The sequence below is a fragment of the Maniola hyperantus genome, chromosome 2 (genome assembly GCF_902806685.2).
Source record: "Maniola hyperantus chromosome 2, iAphHyp1.2, whole genome shotgun sequence".
Taxonomy (NCBI): Eukaryota; Metazoa; Arthropoda; class Insecta; order Lepidoptera; family Nymphalidae; genus Maniola; species Maniola hyperantus.
Window position 1 is genome coordinate 11,248,032 of NC_048537.1, and position 14,427 is coordinate 11,262,458.

A 14,427-nucleotide genomic window follows, 5' to 3' on the forward strand; every position below is an offset into this window, starting at 1 on the left:
AATTTATGATTTACCTCAAATCTTATTTATTACGAGCTGATGCCCGCGGCTTCGCCCGCGTGGATTTAGGTTTTTAAAAGTCCCGTGGGTACTTTTGATTTTCTAGGACGAAAAGTAGCCTAACCGTAGTAGCCAAAATGCAAGGTATCTCTGTAAGTACCAAATTTCGCGGGATCACCACGATTTAGGAATGAAGTTACCAGCATTAGGGTTGAGGAGTTGGGTCCGCGAGTTACGATAAATTAGTTACTTACCGTATGCGGCACTAAGTAATGTACAAAATTTTTGATAGTCCTTTAAAAAAGTAGCCTATTTTACTCCCTGGTTAATCCTCTACTTGTCTTTGAATGTCCCGTCAAAATAGTTTTAGCCGTTCCGAAGATTAGCCCGTTCAAACAGACAGACAGACAAAAATTTTAAAAACGTGTGATTCAGTTATGGAACAGTTCAAATTACCATAATAATGAGCTTATTATGAGGTAGTTATTTCGAAATTACATACAGACTTTATTTTATTATTATAGAAAAAAAAGTATAACTACTTACTTAGATATTATAGATTATTACTATAACAATTTAGGTGTATTTACAGAATAAAAAATTTGCCAAGCCAAGTGCGAGTCGGACTCACACACGAAGGGTTCCGTACCATCGCGTAAGAAATAAGTAACACATTTTAATTTTCATGGTGATCATTTTGAATTTTTATTATTTGTTGTTATATCGGCAATAGAAATACACATTCTGAAAATTTCAACTCTCTACTTTACAGTTCACGAGATACAGCTCGCTGACAGACAGACGTGGACGGACAGCGAAGACTTAGTAGGTAATTGAGTCCCGTTGGCACCCTTTGGGTACGGAATCTTAAAAAGACTGTTGTTAGATAGAAAAAATACGGCATAGGTAGGGTCTAGGATAGGGCACCACCAAGCGTTTAGTAGTTTGTATAGGTATCATTCAATCCAATATTGAAAAGAGTAACGGCCGAGTTTCTTGCTGGTTTTTCTCGGTGGGAAGAAATTCCGAACCAGTTCAGTGGTACCTAAGGTAAGATTCATAGAAATTTTTTCTTTTATCAGTTCAATATCTAATCTACCTAGGTATCTCTATACGAGTAGATATAATGCTGACCTGTCATCGACCATCGTCGATAAAAAACGAGCCACTGCATAACGGATCAGCCCCGCAGTCCTCAATGTCTACAGGAAGAACGAGGCGGGTAATGAATAATAATGACTACAAACAACTAAATACCTATTCCTTATAAATAATATTCGCAGACGCAATGCGAACATTTCTAACAAAGAAACAACTCGCGATGCCATGCCATGTTCAGTATATTCGCGGCGGCTCCGGCGTTGATACTGTAACTCCGAAGATAGAATAAAATAATTATGTACTTACTTTTATATCTGTGTTGGCTGATATAGCAAACCGACCCTTGCTCGTATATGTGCCTACCAACTACAGAATACTTACACTGGTGATTCATTTCTGGCAAAAAAAACAGTGAGGGACGGCGGAGAACGCAAGTGAGCAAGTGACGCAGCGCAAGTCATTGATCCCTATGCGTTCCCTGACGGCCGACGCCATGGCGGAGCTCGCACCCGCGCACGGACCGCTGTTCCCGCCACTCGTTGTCGCGATTTATATTGCCTGCGTCGCCGGCGCCGGGGTTCTGGCCAACTGCGCTCTCTTAGCTGCACTACTCAAGCGATCAAGAAACGGTAAATAGCTCTACAACTGCATGTTACTTTAGGTCTAACCTATAGTTCACTCTGCCTATGCCTTCGTTAAAGTTGTTCCTCGTTTTGGTGACAAGTCAAAATTCTACAAGTCAGCCTTTTAAAGCAAATTGAAAGTTTGTTGTGTAACTGTAGCTTGAAGCACTTGAAGTAATGTTATTTATAGTAGGTAGAATTCCAACTTATTGGCGGCTGAGAAGAAACAACTCACAGCCCCATCACTGATAATTTTCTTTTTTATGGTTCCGTTATCCGTATCCGAAGGACCCTATTACTAAGCCTCCGCTGTCCGGCCGTCCGTCTGCCTGTCTGTTAGCGGGTTGTATCTAACGAACCTCTACTAATAGGTAGAGTTAAAAATTTCAGTGTAGGTACCTACCTATTTTTATTGCAGTTATAACAACAAATAAAAAAAACGAATCCCATATTTTGGGACGTCGTCGGTCCTAAATTTGTATTAACTACTGGTTTTTTTAAACCGGTCACGTGCGAGTCGGTCTCCACACGAAGGGTTCCTTCCATCACCATCATCATTACAGCACAGCTTAAGGCTGTAATTTCAGCCTGTGGACGTCCACTGCTGAAGGCCTTTACCAAAGAATGCCACAACACCAGTCCTCAACGTTCCTCATTCAGCAACTTCCCGTCGCGTCGGTCCATCTTACTGGGGGGTGCGGGGTGCCCTAGGTCCCACATACTACGCTCGTAGTCTTTCCACTCTAGAACTTTTCAAGCGGCAGTCGCTCGCTCCTACGGCATGGCTTCTTCAATTCGCTGATAATATATTCCTATACTAATCCATACTTTAATATTATAAATGCGAAAGTGTGTCTTACTGCTAGCTTTTTACGGCTCAACTGTTCGACCGAATTTGACGAAATTTGGTACAGAGATAGCTTGCATCCCGGGGAAGGACATAGGCTACTTTTTATTCCGGAAAATAGAAGAGTTCCCACAGGTATTTTAAATACCTAAATCCACGCGAACGAAGTCGCGGACATCATCTAGTATTCAATACTTTTTTCAGTGATTTCAGTAAATTCAATAAGATCCACGTAGTAGTTAACAGGGTTGTTATGGATACCAATATCTTGACATCTGCGAATGCGGATTATTAGAAGTTCACATCCGTGGACGAAATTAATGCGAATGTTCCGCATTTCCGGATGCGAATATCCGTAACATCCCTGTTGGGTATTATTGTACACTTTTTGATTGGTCATTTAGCGAACGAAGATAGCAAGTAGCAAATACGCGCGAGGCGCGCTAGGCACACGCCTCTCTCTGATGCCGCGAACTTTCTATGCAGGTCGTTACTTGTTGCAAATATGAATCCGCACCCGTAAAAGCTCCACATAAATTAATGCGGCTGTCTGAATTAATGTGAATATTCCGCATTTGCGTAGTAGTCCGTAGGTACCGTCCATGCCAGTAGTTTGAGCTGTGCCTTGATAGATCAGTCAGTCAGTCAGTCACCTTTTTCCTTTTATATAATACTAGCCCATGCCCACGACTTCGTCCGCGTGGAATTAGGTTTTTTGAAAATCCCGTGGGAACTCTTTGCTTTTCCGGGATAACAAAGAGCCTATGTCACTCTCCAAGTATTTATCTATACCCATGCAAAAAATCACGTCAATCCGCTGCACCGTTGCGACATGATTGAAGGACAAACCAACAAACACACTTTCGCATTTATAATAAGGGTAGGTACTGATTTAGACTAGCTGATTGCCCGCGGCTTCGCCCGCGTGGATTTAGGTTTTTAAAAATCCCGTCGGAACTTTAGATTTTCCAGGACAAAAAGTAGCCTATCAGTACAGCCCGTCCCCGGGATGCAAGGTAACTCTGTACCAAATTTCGTAAAAACATTGAAGCGCATGATTCTTTAAAAATCCCGTGGGATCACCACGATTTAGGCATGCGATATTTCGGTGTACCTACCTATATAGGTAGAAAAACACAACTTCCTTTTGTTTGAAAATCAGTTAAAAAGTAGCCTATTTACTCTCCTTGGTCAATCCTCTAGTCTACGTTAAGTCCCATCAAAATAGGTTCAGCCGTCCCGTCCCGAAGATTAGCCCGTTCAGACAAAGACAGACAGACAAAAATTTTAAAAACGTGTGATTCAGTTTATGGTAGGTACAGTTCAAATAACCATATGAGCTTAGAGGTAGTTATTTCGAAATTACAGACAGACACTTCAATTTTATCTTAGATGTCTCGTTTTAGCTCATTCATCATTATTCAGTAACACTTACGTATACTTATTTTTTCTTATTACAGGGTTGTCCTCAATTATCATTCAGCTAGCAGTCGCCGACATCATTCTAATAGCAACCTCCGTCGGGCCCGAAATATGGTCTTACAACGCAAGAAGCTGGATCTTCGGAAGAAATTTCTGCATAGCATACCGAGGACTGTGCATATTCGCGTCAACGGCATCTCTGTACTTAATCGCTACAATTGCACTGCATACTCTAGCCACCGCTAAATTGGAAGAAAAAGCGATAACACTCAAGAATAAAAGAAGTGACCGCGACGATGACGACGAAATAAGATCGTCACGCCACAGTCTCGTAGCAAGCAGTGACACTTCTACGCCTCCGCGTACGATGAATGTAGACTATCGTCTCGCACACACAAGGGTGCCAGTAGCTCCACCAAGTGTATTCGTTTGGGTGCTGTCTGCATCCTTAAGTATACCAGAATTTACATTAGCTACTACAGTCCGTCGTGATCAAGACGTCATCGCCTGTACTTTAGTGGATACTAGTCATCGAGTTAACATGTATTCCATGGTCGCTTTTTTCAATTTTTTTCTGCTAGTTCTGATACTAACCAGTGCCTGTGTTCTTATAATATGTAAATTCAAATCAAAGAAGACAATAAAATTAGAAGGAAGCGATACTATTCCAGCATTGAAATTATCCCTATGGTTGATTTTAGTGTACGGTATTTTTTGCATTCCACGTTCGCTTTTTTACGTTTATGGATTATATTCGGCAGACACTAAAATCGATTTGGAATACGCTAGTGATAATTTTCTATTAATAAAATTAATATTGAGTGCTATGTACCTCGCTGCGACATTGCTGCGTCCTATATTGTGTCTAAGTCTACTACCAGGATTACTGAAAATGTTTTCATTTGGATTTAGAAGCATCGATGAAGTGTAAAAGAAATATTGTATGTATGAAAGGAAAAACCAAAAAGCTTTAGTATGTAATAAAGATCTCGTGGTTTAATTTGTAAGTAAAAATATCGGCATTAATTTTTAACGAAGTAGGTACTAAGAGTAAAATAATTTTAGTAAAGTTTTTTTAAAAATCTCAATACTTAATGATTATGGGAAAATAAACTACCTATTTTGTATTTTTTTCAAATTTTGAACAAGCATGAACCTATAACCCTATGATATACCTAAACTAAGTAATATCATGAGTTTTAAGAGAAAGACCAAACGATATGTTCCTGCTTTACGCTAGGAAAAAAAAACCATATTACGTAACCTAAAACGTTCTCTAAGTATATTATCATAGAATTTGTATAACAATTTTGGCTGTACGTAAAATCTAAATGCAACTGAAAATAATACGGGAGTCACGCGTAAGTCACGCAAACACGTTTTAGGTTTTGGAATAGGTGAAAACTACGTCGAGTATTACATAGTTTAGATAAACATCTTTTTGGGGTTAATAGGTGGCGGTTTATTTAAATATTGGTTCTAAAACTAAAAATTGTATTTAATACAAAAGTTTATTGGTGAAAACATGAAAAATATAATAGATTAATGGCTGATAAAATGCAGCAGAAATGTTACAATATTCGTCCATCACAAAACTATTTTGCTAATAAATGCCTGAAAAGTTCAGAATGCTATCAGTTAATCGGTGACGGGCACAACAAAATGGTTAATGTCAACAATAACATTCGCTTTGGTATTATATTTACGTCGAGGACATCACAAAAACCACATAAAAGACACTAACAAGTTTTTTGTGCCCTAATTTGAATACAGCCATTACATGTTTGCAGGTTAATAGTAATGAAAAATCTAAGTTCATCAGGTTACTCGGGCGTAGTTGTAACAATTGCAATAACTATTCTCCATTTCACTGCGGACATGCGGCGAAAGGAATGTAGCCGGGGGCCGACCGGCGCGCAACACTAGTCGATAAAGGAAAACACTTTTAACTTAAGAAACCGTAATTTTAATAACTTAAGTTATAAATATTTATATTCATCAGGTCAGCTCGATATCTGTAATCCAGTGTAAATACAGAAATACAAAACCGTCAAAGATGACACATAACATTTAATTTTAGACGGAACGTGAAGGTCCGCCGCGAACGACATTTTTAACATTTTTTTACAAGCGACGGCTCGCGTCGGGCGCGGACGGCGCGCCGCGCGACGTTCTCGAATGTTACTCGCTTCCCACTTCGCAGGCAGGGCGGGCGCCCTAGTTGTCGCCGCCCTCGGCGGGCTCGTCGCCGTCGCCCTGCGTGTCCGACGTCCACAGCGTGAGGTTGTCGCGCAGCAGCTGCATGATGAGCGTCGAGTCTTTGTACGAGTCCTCGTTCAGCGTGTCCAGCTCCGCGATCGCGTCGTCGAAGGCCTGCAACACACGCTCGGTGAGACTCTGCGGGACCGTGAGACGAGACACTGAGCTGGCCGGGTCGAGGTTAATTGCGTTGCAACATTGCCATGCCGAGACAGTATTAGGTGAATTTGTCTACCGGTAGAGTTTAAAGTTCTCTCATGCAATCTAAAGATATGGACTACATATAATCAGTTAGTAATGGATAACGTTATCGGTAAACCACACTAGATCTCTGTGCAATTGATAAACCTGTTTGGCTAAGTGGCACGCCCTCGCAGGCGAGTTGATAATCTCGTAATAGAATACGGAAAAGTTGAGCGCGAGGCCGAGCCTGATGGGGTGGGTGGGTTGCATTTTGGCCTTAGCAATGTCGAACGCCTCCTGGTAGGCCTTCTGCGAGTCCTCGACGACGGCTGCGGACAAGCGAGCGCGTTAGTACCCGAGCACGACATGACCTCGACCCGGCCAGCTCCGAGCGGACCGACTGATAATGACCTGCTTGGCGAGCTGACACGCCTTATCTGGTGAATTTAATATCTCATAATAGAAGACGGAGAAATTTAACGCCAGCCCCAGCCTGATTGGATGTGTGGGCTGCATTTTCGCCTTGCTTATTTCAAAAGCATCCTGGTATGCCTTCTGTGAATCCTCTACGACAGCTGCAATGTAAAGAGGAGTTAGCTGGCATGTTACAACAATTTGGAGCTAGCTAATAAATAACTCCAGAACATTTGATAAATAGAGGTGATTAACATGATTATAAGAATAATTTATTATTTAATTTTAAATGTCTCTTTAAGCTTAACTTAGCAAAGTAACATAGTTATGAGCCCTAATTACCTCAACCTAATTTTTTGATTTACTTAATTCACATTACAAAAAATTATGTAAATACAAATGTTAACTTACTATTTCTGGTTTCTCCTGTGGCCACTTCTGCAAGGTACCTGTAGTAATCTCCCTTCATTTTAAGATAAAATACTTTACTTTCTGGATTACTAGCTTTAGGAATAAGGTGTTTGTCGAGTAAACCCTGAAAAAAAAACTTGATTAACTATCAAACATAATTTAATATATGTATTAGACAAAGGAAATTGAATTAAGAAAAAAATGAAGTGATGATAAAATTGTAAGAGGATTAATCTAAACTGTAAGTTGTAAGTAACAATAGAAATAAAAATAGAAAAGCTTCATAGCTAAATAGTGTTCAAACTGTTTAAATAAAAATATTCTTTTAACTTTTGCTCATACAATAGCAGCATGGCAAACAAGTCAATACCAGGGCTGTATTGATTTTTCATGATTCTATGAAAAAAATAGCTCACACTTTTGATATTAGAATTGCTACAATAAAAAAAATACATGATAAAATGAAAGGTAAACTCTTTAAAATTGAAAAATGTTTCAGGTAATGGGCAAAGACAGGGCAACGAACGAAGATGGGCTAGCAGCGCGCGCAGTGACGCGGCGCACTACGTCACCGCGCCGCCGCCTCTGTAGAGCCCGCCCTGTTGACGAGCTACGTACTACATGCCGGACTAACGCGACAAGCGTTTACATCACCCCTCCTATTGGCAAAGTGCAAATAAGATGACGTCATACGCGTAGGAAGCCTAATCGGACATCACTTCATTTTTAATAAATTCTATAACATCAATTAACTCAATGTTTCAAATGAACGCTACTATGAAACACAATTTAAAAAAATGTTGATACAATTTGAAAATTACCACTTACCAATACGTCGTAGCAGATTTCTCTGAGTTCTTTTTCTACTTTAACCCTATATTCTTTTGCCATCTGTTGTTTTCTTTCTGAGCCCTCGGTTTTCTGTTCGATTGAGGATATGACTCGCCATGATGACCGCCGGGCACCCACCACGTTCTTGTAGGCGACGGAGAGGAGGTTCCGCTCCTCGTTGCTGAGCTCGACGCCGGTTTCGGTGACTTCCTTCATCGCGGCCGCCATGTCGTCATATCGCTCCGCCTGCTCCGCGAGCTTGGCGCGTTGCACCAGTTCCTCCTTGTCGACGGACATCTTTGATGATTCGAGATGACTAAATTACTGATGCCCCTGTAAGAAATCATACAAAGCATAAACGAGAGGAAGGAACACCTGGGCGGATGAAACGCAAGGAAAATTCTCAGAAAGACTAATCGTTCGGGCGTCACTTTCACCGAAGCGAATCCGATAGGGTATGAGTCATCATTAAATGCGGCGCACCTTGGGTAGAGGCTCACGAGCGCACTAGCGCAGTGTAAAAACTAGAAGCAGCTCAAAGAGCGACCCTCACGCCAATCGCGACATCGAAACGGCGTCCGATCGGTTCGACAGCATCTCACAGACTCGGGCAAGTGACTGGGCCGCGCCGACGTCGAGCCAGCGAACGCCGACACTGCGCCAACGGTATCGATCCGGCGACACGGGATGAACACTCCAGACGAAATACGACTAGTGCGACGCTTGCACACACCCCCCGCCCCAGCCGCACCCCTTGCACCCCTGCACCGCGCCACCCTCGCGCCCAGCCAGCGCCCGCACCCGCACCGACGACCCGGCGCCTACCTTGTCCTAGCCACCCTCACCTATCTATCTATCAATCCATCTTCCAATTTATCATGTTGCTATGCACATTATATATTACACTATGCCTACCTACTTTCTATATAGTAAAATATTAAACAATAGAGTAGTCAATCTAAAACTCAACAATAATTATTGATTTTCTTACAAAGTTGTGAACAAGGTAACTTTCTATGACTAAAGGGGTGTGGCTCTTAAAGTTAAGGTTACACTTTTTACGCGCTGCTGCATATAAACGTATTTAGCCGATTGTTCTATTTTTCTCCTTTATCTATGCCCAACAACAATAAATATCGTAAAATTATATTTATTGACGAAGTTATGTAGTTATATAAACCACTTAAAAACCGGTCAAATACGAGTCGGACTCGCGCACCGAGGGTTCCGTACTTTTGTTATCGAACCGCAACTTAGTTTGTAGAGGTTGTTGATTGTTAATATAAAAAAGAACTATTATGAGCGTTAGTTTTATTTTTTCTGTAAAATATACATTTAAATTTCTATTGACCCTTATAGGATCACTTTGTTGTCTGGCTGTCTGTCTGTCGGTCTGTCATGAAACCTACAGGGTACTTCCCCTTGACCTAGAATCATGAAATTTGGCAGGTAGGTAGGTCTTATAGCAGACATTCGGGGAAAATCTGAAAATCGTGCGTCATAGTTTTTAAATTATCGTGCAAAATGTCGAAAAAATACGACTGTAGTACGGAACCCTCGTTGCGCGAGCCTGACTCGCACTTGGTCGGTTTTTATTTTAATTTTAAGCCAACTTTATGCGTAAATAAACCATGTAAGAAACTACAAAATTGCAAACTTTACTTAGTAATAATTTCAAGTATCTTTAGTTCGTTACAAAACATTAATTAATTTGCAAAAAATGAATGTAATAACGATGATTCGCTTTGTTCACACTTCCAAACATCGCTCTCGAGTGTGCCACGCCCATAACTGTTAATTGCAATAGCATGCTCTCACACTCCAACTTGGAGCGACCATGAAAAGCACTCTTAAGGACCAGCTGCATATTAGATGGTCAAAGTTACGTCACAGTTAAACTTTGATCACCAAAAAAGTAAAGTGAGTAGCACAAGTTAGTATTCACATCTACCTCCAATCTCCATGATTAAGATTAAAGGTAAATTATGGTCCCAAAGTAAAACTAGTCAAGTACGAGTCAAGACTCGCATATGAATGGTTCCATACCATCATACAAGAATCTCAAACAAAATTAATAGAAAGGGGAATGCCACGTGACCATAGTAAATTAGGCCCAAAGGTGCCCACACATGAAACTATATGGAATCAACAGTATATAATACAGCAATTAATTGGTAAAAATATGGATTTAAAAAAGAAAGGGTTTTAATGTTACAAATTATTTTTATTCTTTTTTTTCCATAGGATCGATTTTCAAATTGTTAAAACGTATCGTATAGAAATGTTTTGCCGCTTGATAAATGGTTTTAAATACATGTATCATATATAAATATTAAAAACTTAAAAATTTGGAACTAATATTATATGATTCTTTCACAATAAGAATTATGCTGGGCACTTTTGGGCCGAATCTCGGCATTCCCCTTTAACGCTCTTAACAGCTGTACAACACTGCAAGTTAATGACGGACAGTGCCATCTATGATGTGATTTAGTAAACTAATTGTAGTTGTGAACACTAATTTTTTTTTTGTGAAATTCAGAGGGGTTTTGGATATTTTCCTTTACTTGTGATATGAGACATTGCTACCTACCTTTCCTGATGCCAGGTTAAGGGGAAGTACTCTATAACAGTGTTTCCCAAACATTGTTCTGCCTTGGCCCGGTAATTTTCACATTGCCTCTTCGTGTGAGTGGGTCACTTAACACTTTTAGACCCAAGCAGCCCCCCCAAATTCTGCCCTTTGATAGGTTGATTCGCTGTAATTACATTTTTTCACAGCCAATCAAAGGGCAGAATTTGTTGACGATGATGATAACAATGAATACGTTTTTCTTACACAATTGGGGGGCTGGTTCCATTGGGTAAAATAATACACATTTATTGATATTAATATTATCGATAGTTGGGAATATTTTTAAAACAATGCAGGAATGTTGTGACCCTGGATTTTATTTTGATGGTCTGGTACCAGGTCGCGACCCTGCAATTGGGAAACACTGCTCTATAGGTCTTAATTCCTTGAATCAACAGACACAAACAAACATACAGACAGTGAAGTGATTCTATAAAGGTTCCTTTTAAGGTACAGAACCCTAAAACAACTCATTTTACTTTCAAAGTTCTATAACTCCCAATTTTATTATGCAACTGCCCTAGGTGAAATTTTTTAAACTCATAGCAGTCAGATAAAACTTCGACTTGTACAAGATGGTTTAAAAAATATTTACTTTTTCATACAAGAAATGGTACAATAAAAAAAATCCATGCTTATATTATAAATGCGAAAATGTCTTCACGGCCCATCCGTATAATTTATTTTGAAAGGTACAGAGTCAAAGATAGCTTGCAGCCCAGGGAGTGACATTAGGATCCTTTTAGTCCCGGAAATTCAGAGTTGCTACTGGATTTTTCAATAACCAAAAACCACATGGACAAAAGTTGCAGGCACCATCTAGTTATAAAAAATTCTTATCTCCTGATATTTCAAGACTAAGATATACTGAAGTCAATAAGAAGTGTTCATTGCAAATACCATCCTTTATTTAAAGCTACTTGTAAGCCAAGTGTCCACTAGCAATAAAAATTGCATAAGTTAGAACTGGCGAGTCACATGCAATACACTTGCAGCAAGGCAATTTGTACAAATTTTAAAAGCTAGAATTAGCAGAAATTTACATGTAAATCTCTAAATTGGAAGGTGAGGTTTAAATCTAGTGCTACTCCATTCCGCTTTTGAAAGGGCTAGATAGAATATATTTCAACCTGTCATTTTAGTTTAGTGATTGTGTACAACAGAAACAGCACTATTGGCATGACAATAACAGTTGGCTTCTGCAAGTTTTATTGCTAGTAGACCTTTACAGTGTGTACAATGTGCATAAATTAGCTGTGAAACATGGCAATGGGCATCCTACACTGCATAATAATATATTGTAATATCAGATGAATGCAGGCTCATAGAGGCATTATTTCTATAATGTTTGTTTCTAAGGAATATTTAATAATAATTTTCTTTCTCTTAGGTCCTATATCCCAGTCCTATAAATTATTGTCATAATGCTGTGCATCAGTGCAAGGAAACTCAAGTAAAGCAAAAACTATCAATGATTTTATCAGATATCAAAAAAATTACATCAAAAACCCTCTCTATTGACCACATGGCTAACAAATATTGTTTTGATCACATTCTTTAATTACTTCCTGATAACGACTCCTTCCAAGAACTGTAACTTCATGTAACTAAAAAGGATCAAGGAAATTAATGAGTCATTCATTTCTTTTTCATAGTAATTAAAGTAAATGATTTAATATACAATATTAGTGAGGTCCTAACTTTAGCACAATGATATCAATGAATTGATTAGTTTGTCTACTAGAACCCTACTTCTACTACACACGCACGTGCCTCGGCCCTCGCCTTCAGGCATAAAAAAGCAATTTTCAGCTTTCAAAAATATTCAGCTCACAAGGAGCCTCAATCTTCAAACTATCAATAATCAATCTTTATCTCTGTAGGCACTTAGCTAAACACTAAGATTTTAGCTCAAAAGTGGCCTTCACTTCAACCCTTAAATGCCGATCGCCTTCAATGACATAAATCGTTATCGACAAAGATAACGGCGTGACCGAGTACGCAACGCAAAACTACGACGCACTAATGTGATACACACTCACTTATACAACTAACTAACCAATGCTTGGATTACTTTATCACAGGAGCAACGTATTATTAATAGTCTGGTTGAAACAATGCAGGAAGATGCATATTAAAGCAAAAAGAACGAAATCCCAACTGAACTACTAAAGAGCCAAAAACCCACTTACTGTTAAATTTCACACCGGGTCTCGAAGTTTGTTCAATAGCTTTGAAAGAAATTACTTATATTGATTTAAAGGCATTTGAATTAGCAATAGTTTTCTATTGCTAAAAATCCTGAATTAAAATCTAACCGCACTGCAACACCGTGTCGCCGGCTCGGCCAAAATGGCTGCTGCAAGGGACACTCCTTTTATGCGTCACAGTCACAAATGTATGTCGTACAATAATTTGAAGTAAACACTGCAGAAATTCACAAAATTGATGGCACTGTATAGTATCGCAAATCACTTACTTGTTTGAAGGGATATAAAGTAATTAAGCCAGCAAATTGCGACACAATTTCAAATTTTCTCTTGCGCTGACCGATACACTACACTGACGGCGGCGGGGCCAGAGGGGAAACAAAAAACGGAACAGGGTTCTCAAAGAAGGTCGGCCATTTGTGAGTCACAGTCACAACACTAGTGATTTCTATTCTCTATGGATTATCAAATACTTTTTGTCTTCATAAAATTATGCGGAAAGACAAGGATAGAGTCTAAAGTAACTTCCCATCGATTATATTAAAATAGGAAGTACTTAAAGAGAGGGACTGAGGGGGCCACGCTAGTTCTGTTGCGTATCTGGTATATCTGTGAGTGTCCCCTTTGCAAAGCCCCTTTGTTCTTGTTTGAATATTAGCCTTTGTTCTCCATCAGCGCCCCACTGTCAATGAATGTCATTCAAGTGCCAAGGAGAGACTGTAGAGAGTCGTAGACTGATTAAAAAGCTAGACTAAAGTACTGTGTAACTGCGTGTGAGATAGCGATAGCACGACATAACGATGCATAACACGACAATTACAATTACCATAGTTAATATTTGTATAAACCGCTCAACAATATTTGTAGTTAACTAATGAGAAATACAATAATGCCACGAATTCTCAAAGTTTGTTTTGCAACTAAAGTTGTATTCCTTGAAAAAAAAACGGTTACACGATAAGGGACAAAAAATAGGTTAGCTGCGTCTCTGTTTATCACATTAGTAGTATTATCTGTGTTCTCTTTTTAGTGTGAATGAGAAAGCAAACGTTCCTTTGTCTAGATTTTTTACTCAACCTACGATATTAGTCATCTGTGGTGTGGGACAAGGCCTCAGAGTATGTAATCACTACGTTTTAGTAAGTACCACTGACCACTGAGTAAAACACATGGTTACAATGACAATTGACATCAGTGTTTCCATGTACACGGTAATTACCGTAGATGCACCGTAATTCAGTCCTAATCTACCGTCAAGGTAAACATGCCATTACCTTGACCGTGTCATCGTAATACAAAAATCACGTAAAAAATTCATAATATACTGCGTAATACGAGTACGAATCTCAGTCACGTTAGCATATTTCGTAATGGCAGCATTTCTCTTGCTCTGGGTTTAAGCATCAAAATCTCAGCAATCTATTTTCGTCCTTATTCAAGCAATTAGAAAGGAGTGAAATGTAAAATTAATGAGATTTAACAAAATATTAA

General features: G+C 39.4%; 2 protein-coding genes across 6 annotated transcripts; one reads left to right on the forward strand and one right to left on the reverse strand.

Moving 5' to 3' along the window:
- Positions 1-1,378: 1,378 nt before the first annotated feature.
- On the forward strand, positions 1,379-5,642 carry LOC117990916 (bombesin receptor subtype-3-like). The gene is made up of 2 exons (XM_034978423.2): positions 1,379-1,730; positions 4,032-5,642. The coding sequence occupies exons 1-2, from the start codon at positions 1,571-1,573 to the stop codon at positions 4,922-4,924; spliced, it is 1,053 nt and encodes a 350-aa protein (XP_034834314.2). The 5' UTR covers positions 1,379-1,570; the 3' UTR covers positions 4,925-5,642.
- A 294-nt stretch (positions 5,643-5,936) lies between these two features.
- 14-3-3zeta (tyrosine 3-monooxygenase/tryptophan 5-monooxygenase activation protein zeta) lies at positions 5,937-13,365 on the reverse strand. 5 transcript variants are annotated; one of them, XM_034978448.2, is made up of 5 exons: positions 13,206-13,365; positions 8,089-8,424; positions 7,261-7,384; positions 6,601-6,764; positions 5,937-6,366 (listed from the first exon to the last, which is right to left on the reverse strand). In XM_034978448.2, the coding sequence occupies exons 2-5, from the start codon at positions 8,386-8,388 to the stop codon at positions 6,211-6,213; spliced, it is 744 nt and encodes a 247-aa protein (XP_034834339.1). In that variant the 5' UTR covers positions 8,389-8,424; positions 13,206-13,365; the 3' UTR covers positions 5,937-6,210. The 5 variants fall into 5 exon arrangements, with proteins under 5 accessions (XP_034834339.1, XP_034834328.1, XP_034834332.1 ...); XM_034978437.2 differs by lacking the exon at positions 6,601-6,764 and adding an exon at positions 6,847-7,010 and having other exon boundaries at positions 13,206-13,364; XM_034978441.2 differs by lacking the exons at positions 6,601-6,764; positions 13,206-13,365 and adding exons at positions 6,847-7,010; positions 12,919-13,101.
- Positions 13,366-14,427: the final 1,062 nt, after the last annotated feature.